The sequence below is a fragment of the Microcebus murinus genome, chromosome 11, assembly GCF_040939455.1.
Source record: "Microcebus murinus isolate Inina chromosome 11, M.murinus_Inina_mat1.0, whole genome shotgun sequence".
NCBI lineage: Eukaryota > Metazoa > Chordata > Mammalia > Primates > Cheirogaleidae > Microcebus > Microcebus murinus.
Genome location: NC_134114.1, coordinates 100,087,316 through 100,101,899, shown reverse-complemented (window position 1 = coordinate 100,101,899; position 14,584 = coordinate 100,087,316). Strand labels below are relative to the sequence as shown.

At 40.2% G+C, this 14,584-nt stretch overlaps 1 protein-coding gene across 1 annotated transcript in view; it reads right to left on the bottom strand.

Moving 5' to 3' along the window:
* CHSY3 (chondroitin sulfate synthase 3) overlaps window positions 1-14,029 on the bottom strand; it is a 339,922-nt gene extending 325,893 nt beyond the window's left edge. Inside the window, exons 1-2 of the mRNA XM_020290114.2 lie at window positions 13,080-14,029; window positions 9,824-10,107 (exon numbers count right to left, since the gene is read on the bottom strand). Coding sequence (XP_020145703.2) covers window positions 9,824-10,107; window positions 13,080-13,884 — 1,089 coding nt within the window. The 5' untranslated portion in view covers window positions 13,885-14,029. The remainder of the gene's footprint in view (window positions 1-9,823; window positions 10,108-13,079) is intronic.
* Window positions 14,030-14,584: the final 555 nt, after the last annotated feature.

The window sequence follows — 14,584 nt, the reverse complement described above, 5'->3', positions numbered from 1 at the left end:
GTGGCCAGCCAGTGCTGCCCGAACCAGCTCATTCACCCATTGGTTCTTCTCCCGAAGCAGGTTGGGATGCTGGCCCCTTGGAAGCAGCCCCAACACCACGACCCGGGCCTGGGGCTGCCGCTCGTTCACCAGTTGCACAATGGCCTTGATGCTGCCAGTCACCAATCACCTGCTCTGCTGTGTGACTATATACATAGTGGTATGTGGTACATCACATACCACATGTGTACATGTGGTATATGGACTATATACATGTGGTATATGTATACCATGGAACACAGCCATAAAAATGATGAATTAATAATGCCTTTTGCAATAATTTGGATGGAACTAGAGACCATTAGCCTAAGTGCACAGAGTGAAGTAAAACTCAGTGGAAATCAAGCAGGGGGGAAGGGGGGGGATGGCAAAAACTTACCTAAGAAGTACAATTTACACTTTCTGGATTATGGGCACACTTATAGCTCTGAATCAAGCATTACAAAAGCAATATACAACCAAAAGCAGTTGTACCCCTATAGTATTTTGAAATAAAAAACAAAAGTCAGAACATGAGGTAAAACAGTTATGCATGATGGCTTCATATTCATTTTCTTAAAGTCCAATGATTAGCTCTCTGGAACAGATAAGTAACAGACCAAAGATAGAAATGCAGAAGTACTGATTACTCTCCTATGATTCCAGCTAAAAAAAAAAAATAGGATATTTTAATAAGGAAAATTAAGAAATGAATTTACATAGTGGTCTAAATCCTAGAGCCACATAAGAGTCACTGGAAAGTTTTAAACTGCAGGCCTTACCTGTAAGTAAGAAATTTTGACATAATGGCCCAGGGGTGGGGTCCATCCTCAGAATTTTTTTTCAAAGTCCTCTAAGGGGACTCCATTGTGCAGTCAGGGCAGACCACTGAATCAACACTCTCCCTACTACAGCAAAGCCCGTTTTACAAAAAGAAAAAGCATTTAAATCCTTTCCAATCAACATTATCCCATTCCTATAGGGGGAAAATATGAATATTGTAAGCTAGAAAATATTAATAAGAGTTAATACTTATGCACAGCTTATGATGTGTCAAGCATTATTCTAAGGACTTCTAATACACTGACCTTTTCACTCCTCACAACAGCTCTGTAAAGTTGGCACTATTTTATGGCTTTCTGCTTCTGCAAAAATAGCTGGCAGTTGAAGAATGCTTAATACTGCTACATATTATTCTGAATGCTACTATATGCATTGGCTCATTTAATCTTCAGGATTATCACAGTAGGCCCTCTATATCTGCAGATTAGAGCCTGCAGATAGAGGGGGTCAACTGTACTACACTGTTTTATAGAGATGACTTGAGCACCCTCATATTTTGGTATCCAAGGGGGTCCTGGAATCAACCCTCCTAAGACAGAGGGCTAACTTTAGTATACTCATTCTATAGATGAGAAAACTAAGGCACAGAGAGGTTCAGCAACTTGTCTAAAGCCATAAAACTAGTGAATGGCAAAACTGGGTTTTGAAGCCAGATTTAATTAAAAAACAAAATCCTAGTTATTTGTGGTATGCGACAGACACAAAACATGTTAATAGACATCAAAATTACTAAAAATGTCTTTATTTTTTTCCTCTTCAATGGAAAATAATATAAATAGGAGAAGCAGCTAATTTAAAGAATACTGAAATAAAAATAATTTTACACTAACTCTGAGAGACATACCACTGTTGGACCTAACTGGAGATTTCATGACTGAGAATGAAAAAAAGAATTTAGAAGGATTTTGGAGATGAGAAACCCAACTCTATATCAGATCTGAAAGAAAGAGACGGGTTATAAGCCTGAAACCTCTTCCATGAGGATGAGGAAGGCATGTGCGGTGCTCACTGCTGGCAGAAAGTGCTCTATAAATATATTCAAGCAAATGAAATCAGTTAGCTATATAAGATGCAAGATGACTGAATTCTAAGCCAGAACATCTGCAATTTATTTGAACACTATAATTTTTCATATTTTATGAAAGATAGTCTTATACATCAATCTTATTTCATATCAAATTTATTTCTGTATAAGATATTGGATTATTAAGGTAAACTGTTTTAATTAAAATGTTGATTTTTTTCCATTTTGTTTTATACCTACAAATTTCACCTTGCAATTAAATTATTATTTAAAAAATAGGCATTTCTAAAAACCATCTCAGTAGCTAGGTGACCATATTTCTAACTCTAAGCCAGGCTGTCTGGAATTCTCTTGGACTTTGTTTCTGCTCAGGCAGGGTGGCCACCCTGTCCTTATCTGGCTGAGGCTGAATTCCTCCTCTGTGGCTGGTGTCTCTTCCTGCCTCTTGATTAGCAAAGCACAACCACAGCTCTCCCCACAGTCAACAACATGATAGCTGCACTCTGGGTTCTCACCAGAGAATTTACATATTTAAAACTTCCTGCTGGCCAATCTTATATAAAACATTTGAGTGAGACATAATAGCCACGAGGGCTCTTTGAAGAATACCCTAAATTTTACAATGAAATCAAGCATGGCACCAAGCAATGGTATACTTGACCACAACTGCATTGTCTCTAAGTTGAGTCCCTTTGCAGACATGCCCTTCTGTGGTATAGCCCTGGCTTCTACTGAAGGGATTCATACGAAGCATAGAACTGAACCTTGCTATTCTACTTGTCATAGAAGTGGTGCTGAGGATGTGATCTACATCTCTCACAGCCCCCTTCTGTTTTATGGGTGAGATTTCTCAGGTCTCAGTATCAAGATAAGTTAGGGTTCTCTTTAATGTCAGGAAAACAGGAGCCCAACATATATTTTTACGGTTATATATTTTTGTGCACATTTTATTTTTTCTCTGATTTCTTCACTCTTTTTTTTTCTCTGAAGGTGAGGTCTTGCTATGTTTCCAAGGATGGCCTTGAACTCCAGAACTCAAGCAATCCTCCTGCCTCAGCCTCCAGAGTAGGTGAGACTACAGGCACACACCACCACACCTGGCTGATTTCATCACATTTTAATATTATTTTACTATATATTTTTTATTAATATGTATATTTCTTTAAAACTTAATAAACAAATATTAATAGCTTTACAAGAAAAGTGAATGAAACTGAAAGAGAAAATGAAAAGTTCAGATAACATTGATTGTGAAGAATAAAGGATACAGCTTTCAAAATTATGAATGGTGAGTCAACATTTTTAAATCTCAAAAAATTAAGAAATGCATTTTCTTCATCTATTAGTTCCAAAATAGTGCCTGCTGAATATTTTTTAAAGTATATTATTTTGATTCAGTTAATTTAGAAACTTGTAACATACCTCCTTTACTATAAATGACCAACACCTTTCCAAGACAGAGCAACCTTAAATGCATATCATGGCTCAAATTGATTTATATGTGGTCGAGTTTCAGCCAGTGTTCTTTAATGGTTAGGAGAGTATATAAAGAAAATATAAAAATTGTGAGGAACTGCAATCCCTCAATTTTTCAGTTTACTTAGGTTTCCTATTGTTCAATAATATAAAAAATGACTCATATAATGCAAGACACTGATTTTTTCTAATTTTAATAAAATTTCTTTAACTGAAATGCCTGATTAAAAGTTATACCTTTGGGCAAAAGTAGTATGTTATAGTCAAAATAAAATGCAGTATAATTATATAATAAAACATATTTATTTGCATTTTGAGCACTAATTCACCAGATAGAAAAGAGAATGAAATAAATGTTTCTCAAAACATAGTTTTTTTACACCAAGACAAAGAAAGTGAAAGTAGGAAACTGACTTGGAACTTTTTTAGCAAATTAAAATATTTGTGATCAATTAAAGAGAAAGAATATTTAAAGTTTTTAAGCTGATAATGAGTATTTATGTTACCATGGAGCTTACTTCAAATTGCCTAGAGCCATCTTCAAAATTCAACATTTTTCATAATTGTTGAAAATCACCTTTTTGGAAAGCATAAATTGTCACAATTTAGGTGATAAAGCCATCAGTTAGCAAAGAAATGAAACAGCTAAGCCTTCAAAATATGTAAAAACAATACCATGCTTCTCCATCAACTCAGAATGCAATTTTATTTCACACAATGAAGAAAAGAGTGTAGCAGAAAAGAAATTTCATAAAATCAAGGCATGAGGATTTCATGTGACAGTGGATGGGGATGGGAAGAGAAAGTGTGAGAAGCTTACTGCTTTTAGTAAAGTTAAAAACTAAATGTGATTCAACTGGACCAAGAAAAGATTTTTGAAAGACTGAATTTTAGATCAAAATCCCAGTCTTATACTTTTCCATATATATTAATATGCTTTTGGGTCATAAGCCATAATCATGATAAAGCAAACTTAGCATTAGAAAGAGGGACATCCATAAGGAATAGGAAGTAGCTAAGAAGGAGGTGCAATAGCCTCATAAAAATGACACACGCATCTTAATGTTAATGAATATGTTATGAAGAACTTATATCTCATTTAATTTCTTACAGTGTAGTTCCCTGGCATTATTTACAGGCCTAGGGAAACACTTGCAGAACATATCCTTTTGTGAAATAATGGGATATTTAGGGTGTTTATAGCCTTTAAGGGGCTAAGATTGAATATAAGACATTCTAGTTGTGAAATTAACTTTTCAAGAAGCTTAATAAAAATCTGTTTAGTCAGATAAAATGTTGTTTTAAATCTACAGAGAAATATTTTTAACAGCATAAAAATCTCATGTTTTAAAAAAAGCAACACAATTAAATGAAATAAAGATATACTTTCTTTGGTTCCATTTTACTGCAAGCATTAAAATGATAAATACAAACTGCTTAAAATGACTCTTAGATGAAATTGAAAATTTCCTCACAGGGAGAAGAGCAATCATTGTAATTAAAATTATTTTAATGCTTGTGTATAAGTGATTTTGCTAAAAACAAAAGTAGAAAACAAAACTCCCAATTCTGCTAATACACAAACTAACATTAATATATAAATAATTTTTAAAAGTGAAGGATTTCTTGTTATTTACTAAAACTGTATCTATAATAAAGACAATGTAACTATTACATGATATACAATTTTAATGGTCAAATTTGAAAAATATTAATTATTCTGTAATTTAAAGTATTTAAAATATACCTCTCATTCCCACTGGAAAATCACTTCATTTTCTAGATTACTGTCATGAAATTTGCAGCATATGGATTACATGGTTCAAAAGATCAAAACTCTTGTGCCTACCTGGGCCAGGGAATTAAAATAAATGTGCAAGGAGAGCTTGATATACAACAACAGAACATGAAGAGAACTCAAGACTGCCTGCCTCTGCTAAAGGCATCAAAAAACAAAAACAAAATCTTAAAATACTCTATGCACAAATAATGTTTAAAAGCCATATGCAGCCTCCCAAGCTGTCAGACTGCAGCTCTAGAAAAACAGTAGCCAAGTTAGAGCTCAACCAAAAATGTGATCTTTGCCAATAGGAGATGCCAATAAATTCAAACACTAACAGGGTGAATAGAATAGAATGATTTTTTCATGAACATGCTTCATTCAGTTAATAATATTTACTTATAAAGTTTGAGGTATAAAGGAGTATAACAGCAGCAGCCCATGAAGTCTGTTGATTAACATCTGCCATACGGCCTTAAAAATTAGATGCCTCATCCCCAGGTGGAAAAGGGAGACTCTCAATTCGACTCTCCAAGATTTCAGGCACACAGAGAACCAGTCTGTCTGAGGCTTACCAGCAGCCAAAGGCCTCTTTATTCAGGAGGGGTCAGGCCACGTGGGGGCCCTAGCTGTGATTTACTGTAATCTGGGTAGATATCCTATGATTTTTTCAGATATCAGGGTTAGCCTGTATGAGCATATTAATTTACTAGGAACCTGATGAAAAGTAGTGCATATCAAAATACATTCATAATTTATTTTATCTATCATTAAAGACAGAAGAAGAAAAAAAAGTGCGTGGAGAAGACAGAGAGAGAAACAGCCAAAACCAACAGCCAAAACGTATTTTCCCAGACCACTTGGACTGAAGCTGCACATTATTATCTAAAGCCCTGAGGTATAGTAGGAGGAGATTCCAGCTGCCTTGAAAGACAAGTCCCTGGGTGTTCATGTGAGTTGACTACAGAATGGGATAGTACTCACTTCCTTTCCTACCAAAGATTCCAGAGAAACTCAGAAAAAAGAGCCATTGTTCTGGCAACTAATCTAGAAATATATACAGTATTTTTTTTGTTTATGTAGATTTGTTTGGGATTCTTTAAGTATGCACATCAAATAATGACTTGTTAAGTAATATTTTCCACAGAATCTCCTTAAGATCAGTTATTTAATATGATGTGCAGACTGCACCAAATATTTGTAATGCTCTTTTTAAACCAATATCCATTTTCCATAGTATGTTTTAATATTTGAGTCCTCATATGTCTAAAATACTGCAACATATTGGTTTATTATTTGCCAAAAACACTTAAACTTGAATTCTTTAACTGAAAATTTATTTTTATTTTGGCCTTTTTGATATAAATGAAATATCCATTACTAATAATTAAGTAAAATATATGAATGCATGTTCTGTAATATAGTGCATGATGACTATAGCATTAGGACAATAAAAACTAACATCTATTGTAATTTACTATGTGCCAGACACTATGTTAAGGGCTTTATGTGGATTATATCATCTTTCCACTTAATCTTTCCTGAAATTTCTAAGGTAGACACTATTACAATCTCCACTTTCAGCTGAATTAAACAATGGTTAAAGAAGTAACTTGGAAAACACAATGAAGCTAATAAGTAGCAGAATGGTGGCTCAATCTCCACTTCAATCCTCACCCCAGGACAAATGTCTCTCTCTCTCTCTCTCTCTCTCTCTCTCTCTCTCTCTCTCCCCCTCCCTCCCTCTTTCACAATAGACTCTTAATTGTATATACAACACAGAGAAAGTAGACTTCAATTATCAGTAAAGAAGAATACTAGAAGATTCATCCTTAGATTTTGTAAAAATATAATTATATTCAAAGAAAACTGCATATTCTATATATTTTATTTAATAATTTGTCCAATTCCCTTTCTGTAAGATCTGCAAGCCTGTTTATCATTTTTAAAAGATAACATTCTTTTATCATGAATGTCTTATCTATTCAAACTCAAAAGTCATGAACATGCTTCTACAACAGTACTCTCACCTCTGAAAGAACTTTTATTAGGAAGAAAAAACAAACAAGATCCTGAAATTCCTGAAAGGTACAGACAAAGGAAATTTAAAATTTTAAGAAAATGTTGTTGCAGACGTTTTTTTAAAGTAAATATGAAAACAGCATTAATTATCAATTGTATAGCTTTTTCTGAGACCAGATGTGAAATTTCACCTTTACTGAGGATGGCAACTCAGAGCAGAATAATCTTTGTATTTAATATGAACAGTATCACATATGGACAACACCATTCCCACTAACATAGAAACCAAACTAGAAAGTGACATATGGGTTTTGCGTACGTCATACCCTAGTTTCGCTGTGCCCTAATTTACCTATTCAGGCATCTCATAAAACATAGAACACCTGCTAGTATTAAAATTCTGAGACAAAATTTTCTTTGTGGATTTATCTTTACTAATTTTATTAACAAATGCTATTTAATATATCTCTTGGTAATAAAATTTGCCATTGTTTCTTTACACTACTTTGGAGATTCTGTATTAGGACTAAATCAATGCTTCCTTTAAATAAATACTATTTAAATAGCTCCTTTAAAGACTGAAATTCCAAAATGAAGTAAGTTCTATATAATAAGCCTAGCAAAACATAAAGTCAACATGCTACAACAGTATTTTTCTGGAAAATATTTTCTAATGGTAGGAAAGATGTTGAAATGATTTCTTTTATACAGATTCATAAACCAATGATGGACATGTGTGTCTAAGTCCAAAGGCATTGTGAAAAGTTACTGAAAATATTATGTTCATAAAGTTACCACTTACAAGACTCAGAATCTCTTTTGTTTGTCTCTTCTTTAACATCAGTTAATAAAAGGATCTGACATTTCACTTATTCTTACAGAGAGGGTATACATCTATGGTAAGTTCTCTTCACATTAACCAGGACAAATACCTATATTATACATAAAATGTTAATCAATTCTTGAAATCTTGAAATTGTAGGTAATCTGAGCATATATGACTCTGCTGGAACCCAATGCATGGCTAGTATGCTATGTGAGAGCACAGGAGAGTCAATGAGAACTTTGATTTGAAACCTTTGTTAAAACTTTATATGTAATGTTAAGGCAATAATGTATTAAATAAAACATAATAATTCCCCATGTTTATTGTTATTTACAAATGAGGTTTTTTTCACTCAGTTATACAGAGTAAATGTCCTCAAAATATGTCTCCATGTAAACAAAACCAACTGAATGTGTTTGCTATACTGAATATTTATTTTTGCCTCTTACTTTTATATCAAATAAGAGAAATCTTTTTTATTGAATTTATTCTATGTTATCTACCTTTAAACTATAATATTTTTTGCACACACTTTTATATAAAAGGGTGGTTGCAGGATAGTTTTATAAGAGAAAAATTGCTATTTATTATCAAAGTGGATTAGCTATGTAATCATTTTTATTTTTCATAATGCCTATTCCAATAACTAGCGATCAACAAATTTCACTTTCCATAGGAAATATACAAAATATTTCCTGAAAGTATAAATACCACTAAGTATAAAAAAGAAATCAAAACTAACTAAAGTGGGATTACTCTTCTAAAAGAAAAACAAATGGAACTGTATAACTTTGAGGTACAATGACTTCAAAGAGAATATATTTTCATAAATGTTTCTTCTAAGATAAGTAACATGAAATATTTGAAAAAATAACAAATGAATTAAGATATAATTTACAGAGGTATGCACTGGGTAGCCAAAATAATATTTAATTTAAATCACTTGAAAACCAAACTGTACGGAAAACTGTAATACATTATTTAAATGTTAAATCATTTTTTACTAAGATTATCTTTTAGGAAATCTATTTTAAATAAAAGTTTATTTCATTTCAAAACCAATTTCTGAAAGAAAAAAATCCCAGAGTATTTCATAAAACTAATTACTACAATAAATAAATAGCTCATATTATTTAAGTAATGATTGCTGCTCAGAAAATGGTATAAGGGCAGACATACACAAATTCTAGTGAACCTGTCAAAAATATTAATCAATTACTTAACAACTTCAAAGCTTCTATTTTTCCAGATAATTCATTCTTTAAATGCCCAACAAATTATCAAATAGTGATTAAAATTTTGTGAATAAATCTATCATAAGTGATACATTCATTATTAGTTAACTTTTCCTGTTTTTACGAAATATTTCAAATTTCCACTTCAACATCTTCAAAGAAACTTCAGATTTTAACTATTTTAAAACAAAGAGATGCCATTACATACCGAACCCAAAAAAAAAAAGTACACCACCAAATGCTAAAAGCTATAGCTGAAGAGAATAAAATTAATCCTTTTGTCAGAGACAGGAAATGGATATACATGTATAATAAACACTAATAAAACAATTAAAGGAGGAAATAGCATCTTCCATAGACATGACCACATAAATAAGCTGCTGCTTAAAGTTAAGCGTCATATTAACAAAACTTCAGACAAAAATTAGACCTAATAAAAAGGTATCTCCCACAATCATTCTTGTATCCATGAAAGGCTGCTACTATCATTTTCAAATAAATACAAAGATACAGAGAGAATAAACAGAATCGCTGTCCCAGACTGTAAAATGGCATGCACCTGTAATATATGAACATTTTCATAACAGTTCAAGGCTTACCTCATAAGACCAGACACACTGAGTCCCACCAAAACGGCGAACACATCTTCCTACTTCCACGTCCTCGTGAGTGGTGTACATCTCTCTAAGGCATTCGCCAATATGTGGCACCATCCTCCTGAGAACTTCTCGACTGAAGATCATGCCAGGTCCTCCCATACAGAAGTTCTCCCCAGGCTCCAGCCCCAGCTTTCCAAGCTCTTCAATATTCCCCAGGCCAGTCTGTCCCAGGTAGAGAGGCTTGCTGCTATTCAAGGATCTAAGAAACTCTTCTAACTTATCACCTACAAAGAGAAAGACAACAATCACTACTTTTCTTTATTTAATAATCATTTATAATGTATACGGTAAAGGAGAGAAATTTCAACATTGTGCTTAAAATCCTCACAAGTCATATAATTGAAAACAAGAAAAGTCTCTTTCAATAGTCTATTATTTTAAAATACTAATTTATAGGTATTAATTAAATCAAAATAAAATTTTATCAAAGTCTAGTCCAGGTCATTGCCAAAACTTAAAGTCTAACAATCACCAATCTTTCTGTGAAAGGTGAAAAAATAAGGACAATAAAGACAATCATTTTAGTACTGAGGACTGAACTCTAATTTTTTTGCTAAAAACTCCTTCCTAAGGAGGCCAGCAGGGTTAGGCTGACAAACAGTAAATTCCCACTAAGCGGCTTTTGTTAACCAAACGAAGCAGTGGTTTACTTCCTGACCTGATTCAGGTATGGCATTAACATCACCTAAAAGATAAGAAGCCCCTGTCTTAACTCAAGCATCCTAGCAGATGCCTATTCTTAAATTTAAAGCATCTTAAAACATCCTAGCAGGCGCCTATTGTAAATTTAAAGTGTCCTCCTGTCTGGACCTCCCAGAGTGCTCATACCCTTATCTTAAAGTAAGCATATCCTTTCTGGTCTTCTAGATAAAGACTAACTCTCTCAGCCAATTGCCAGCCAAAGAATCTTTAAACCCACCTATAACCTGTAAGCCCCCGCTTCGAGATGTCCCACCTTTTTGGGCCAAACCAATGTATGCCTCTCATGTATTGATTTGTGACTTTGCCTGTAACCCCTGTCTCTCTGAAAATGTATAAAACTGAACTGTAACCCAGCCACGGCGAGTCCACTTGCCCAAGGCCTCTTGGCAGTGGCTCCGGGTCATGGTCCTCAAATTTGGCTCAAAATAAATCTCTTTAAAATTATTTTGCAGACTTGGCTTTTTTCCGTTGACAGTACATTTGAAGTAACAAAAAATTTCCAGAAATGTACAGTAATATTAATTATTGATGTTAGCATTGTTTTGGCAGGCTGTTGATATCTAATAAGTATTTTTCCTGATAATTGATTTAGTTCACTGTTTTACCATTAACTGAACTTCAATCAATATACAACCCATATAGTTTTAGAGGGTGTTTGAATCAAACCTGCCTCAAAATTTAACTTAGGCACCGTTTTAGAAGAAAATTAGCATTTGTTAAAAATTAGATAATGTAATTGGTTTCACTTGTAGTTTGTAAGTTCATCAGGAAAAACCACTTAAACATAAAGTGTTGTAGTCAAGACAGCTGAAAAGCATTTATGCTTAGCACTTTTATGAAGTGAAACGTTCGAATAAATAGAGTGGCCTTCTTCACAGTCCCAGTCAGGTATCTGCAGTCATTATCTTGATCCCATGCCTTGCTATCTGGGTCTCAATGAGTTTCAGCTCTTATTGGGTTCTTTTTTATTTTCCTTCCAGGATATTATGGTTCTTAAACAAAATGCATTTCATTCTTAATAGAAATGGAAAGAATATGGCATTTCAATGTTCTGAAGGCCAATCCTTGAAAGCCTTAAAACAAATGACAGAACTAGGTGCTGTTAATGCATTTTACAAATTCTCTGAAAAGTGTGGCAAACTTTTGCCAAGAAACTTTTGTGATTTTATTTAGTCACAGAATATATGGGACTATAAGGTAATGGAAGCAATTTTCTTTAAATCAATCCTAAATAGCAGCTACCAGAAATATACTAAGAGATCATTCTTTACTTTTGTATCCAATTATCAGTACTTCCTAATTCCAACCAGCCCTACAAATTCAAACCCCAGAGATTTCTAGTTATTAACGTTACACTAACACCTTATGCCAAAACAGCACAGTTACGTTTATTGCTGGTTTTTTTTAATTTGTTTGTTTTCCCTTGCATTACCTACTACCTAGATTAAGATAAAATAATGAGGCTAAAAATAGAAACAGGCATAAACTAAGGAAGGGCTGCCCCCCTTTGACCAAGAAGGTAGGAAATGTGAAAAGCTCAGAAAAAAGTCGTTGGCACAACCCTGCTACTTCCCTGGCGTCCCTGTCCATCTCAGCAACTGGCTGGATTGGAAAGATTTACTTCTCAGACCTGAGGAACTCTGACCCGCCCTCTGGCCAGAGCCGCGGCACTCGGCGGAGGGGAAGACCGCGCCCCTTTTAAAACTGCCGGGAAAGTTCCCTCGCGCGGGGCTGCTCGCGGCTCTGGGGAGGACGCCCCGGCTCTGCGGGCCGCCGCAGCCCCAGAGGCCCTGGGAAGGACGCGCACTAGTGCGTGCTAGCCGCCGGAGGCTCCAGGGCCTGCAGCACAGGCGAGCCTTCTCCTCGCCCGCCGCTGCTTCCCGGCAGGCCTGCGCTCCGCTCGCGGGGGTGGGGGGCGGAGGCCGCGGGCGGCTCGGCGCCGCCGGAGAGGCCCGAGGCCGGAGAGCAGCGCGCTGGGGAGTGCTCGAGGACTCCCAGTGCGTGGCGAATTTTGCCAAACGGAAGAAACCCACAGGGATGAGTCCCGGACGCTAGATCCAGCTAAACAAAAGAGCAAGGAAAAAAGCAAGAACACTGGGTCTCCAATCTGGCTCCAGCCAGGAACCTCTCCTCCACCAAGGACACGCCCCTCTGGACCGACTCGGTGGACTGCCACCACCAGAGGATGTCACAGCAGGGCAGGAAGGGAATGGCCTTGGGTTAGCGCTCGGGCCCTTCCACACTCTCCCACACCGTAAAGAGTTAGGGGCGGCGCTAGGCCGAACACAGAAAAGCAAAGGTGAGGAAAGCGAATGAAGCCGCGCAGGTGTGAGGTTCACACTGCGGGAAAAGAGGCTCGAACAGTGGGCGGCGGCGAGGGGTGGGGGCCGAAGCGCCTGCTGGCAGGCAAGCTCGGAGGGGCTGGGCAGGGGTCGGTGCAGGTTATGGGGGGCACGGGGAGGGGCAGGCTGGAAAGCCAGCGCTGGGAGGTCACCTTTAATGTAGACATCATCATCGGCGCGCATGAACCACTCGTACTTGTCCAGGTAGTGGTCATGCATGTACTTGATCATCATGAAGGACTTTTTCTGGGGAGGATAGGAGTCGTCCACCCCCGGCAGCGCGATGACAGGCAGGGGTGGCGGGGGCTGGCCAAGCCCGGCGCTGGGGGGCTGCTGGCTGGAAAAGAACTCCACCCGGCCAGGGATGAAGCGCGCCCAGGTCCGCTGCGCCGCCAGTGCGCGGCTGCCCAGGTACTTCTGCGCGGTCATCACCCCCACGTACAGGAAGTCCCGGGGTCCGGCGCTCGGGACGGCGGCCCCCCAGTCCCCGCTGCCGTTGTGGCTACTCCCCGGCCGGCCGCCTCTCCGCTGCCCAGCGCCCCCGTCCTCCTCCTCGGGTTCCCCCTCGGCGGCTGGAGCACCAGGACGCCCCGTTGCGCGCTCGGGCTCGCGTCCTCGCCGCCGCTGCTGCAGCGAAGGTGGCTGTTGCCAGGAGCTGCTGCGAAAACTGGCAATCCCGGGCGCCGCCTCGGGCAGCGGTGGCCCCTGGAGCTCCTGGCGCGCAGGGGACGGCGACTGCTCCTGCCGCGGCCGGGACCAGGGCTGGGGCAGCGGCTGCTGCGCGCCGGCGCCGGGGCCAGCGGCCGAGCGGCCGTAGTAGGAGCAGAGGCTGGAGCCGCGTCTCTTCCTCTCGCTCAGCTCCGCCACCCTGGGGGCGATGAGCCAGGACGCGGCGGCGAAGCCCAGCACCAGCCCCAAAGCCACGCTCACCCACGGGCGGCGGGAGCGCACGGCCATCGCGCTGCCCTGGGCGCGGACGCTCGCGCCCGCCCTCCTCCGCCTTCGCGCCCCAGCCCCGGCCCGGCCCGCGCCGCGGGGCGATGCTGGCGGCGGTCTGGGCGCTCCCTCGCCTCGCCTGCCGCGGGCTGCAGCTGCCGCCGGGCGCCCCGCTCCGCGCGGGGCCGGGAGCGAAACTTCTCCGGCGGTGGCGGCGGCGCGAGGAGCTGCAGGAGGAGGAGCGGCGGCGGTGGCGCGGCGGCTGCGAGGCTGCCACCCTGTCACCGGCGCGCCTGGCCCCGCCCTCCGGCCTCCTTCCCGAGCCCCGCCTCGCGCCCGCCTCCTCCGCGCCGCGCCGCGCTCGGGCTGGCCCGGGGGGAGGAGCCGCCGCGCTCGGGCTGGCCCGGGGGGAGGAGCCGCCGCACTCGGGCTGGCCCGGGGGAGGAGCCGCCGCGCTCGGGCTGACCCGGGGGGAGGAGCCGCCGCGCTCGGGCTGGCCCGGGGGGTGGAGCCGCCGCGCTCGGGCTGGCCCGGGGGGTGGAGCCGCCGCGCTCGGGCTGGCCCGGGGGAGGAGCCGCCGCGCTCGGGCTGGCCCGGGGGGTGGAGCCGCCGCGCTCGGGCTGGCCCGGGGGGAGGAGCCGCCGCGCTCGGGCTGGCCCGGGGGAGGAGCCGCCGCGCTCGGGCTGACCCGGGGGGTGGAGCCGCCGCGCTCGGGCTGGCC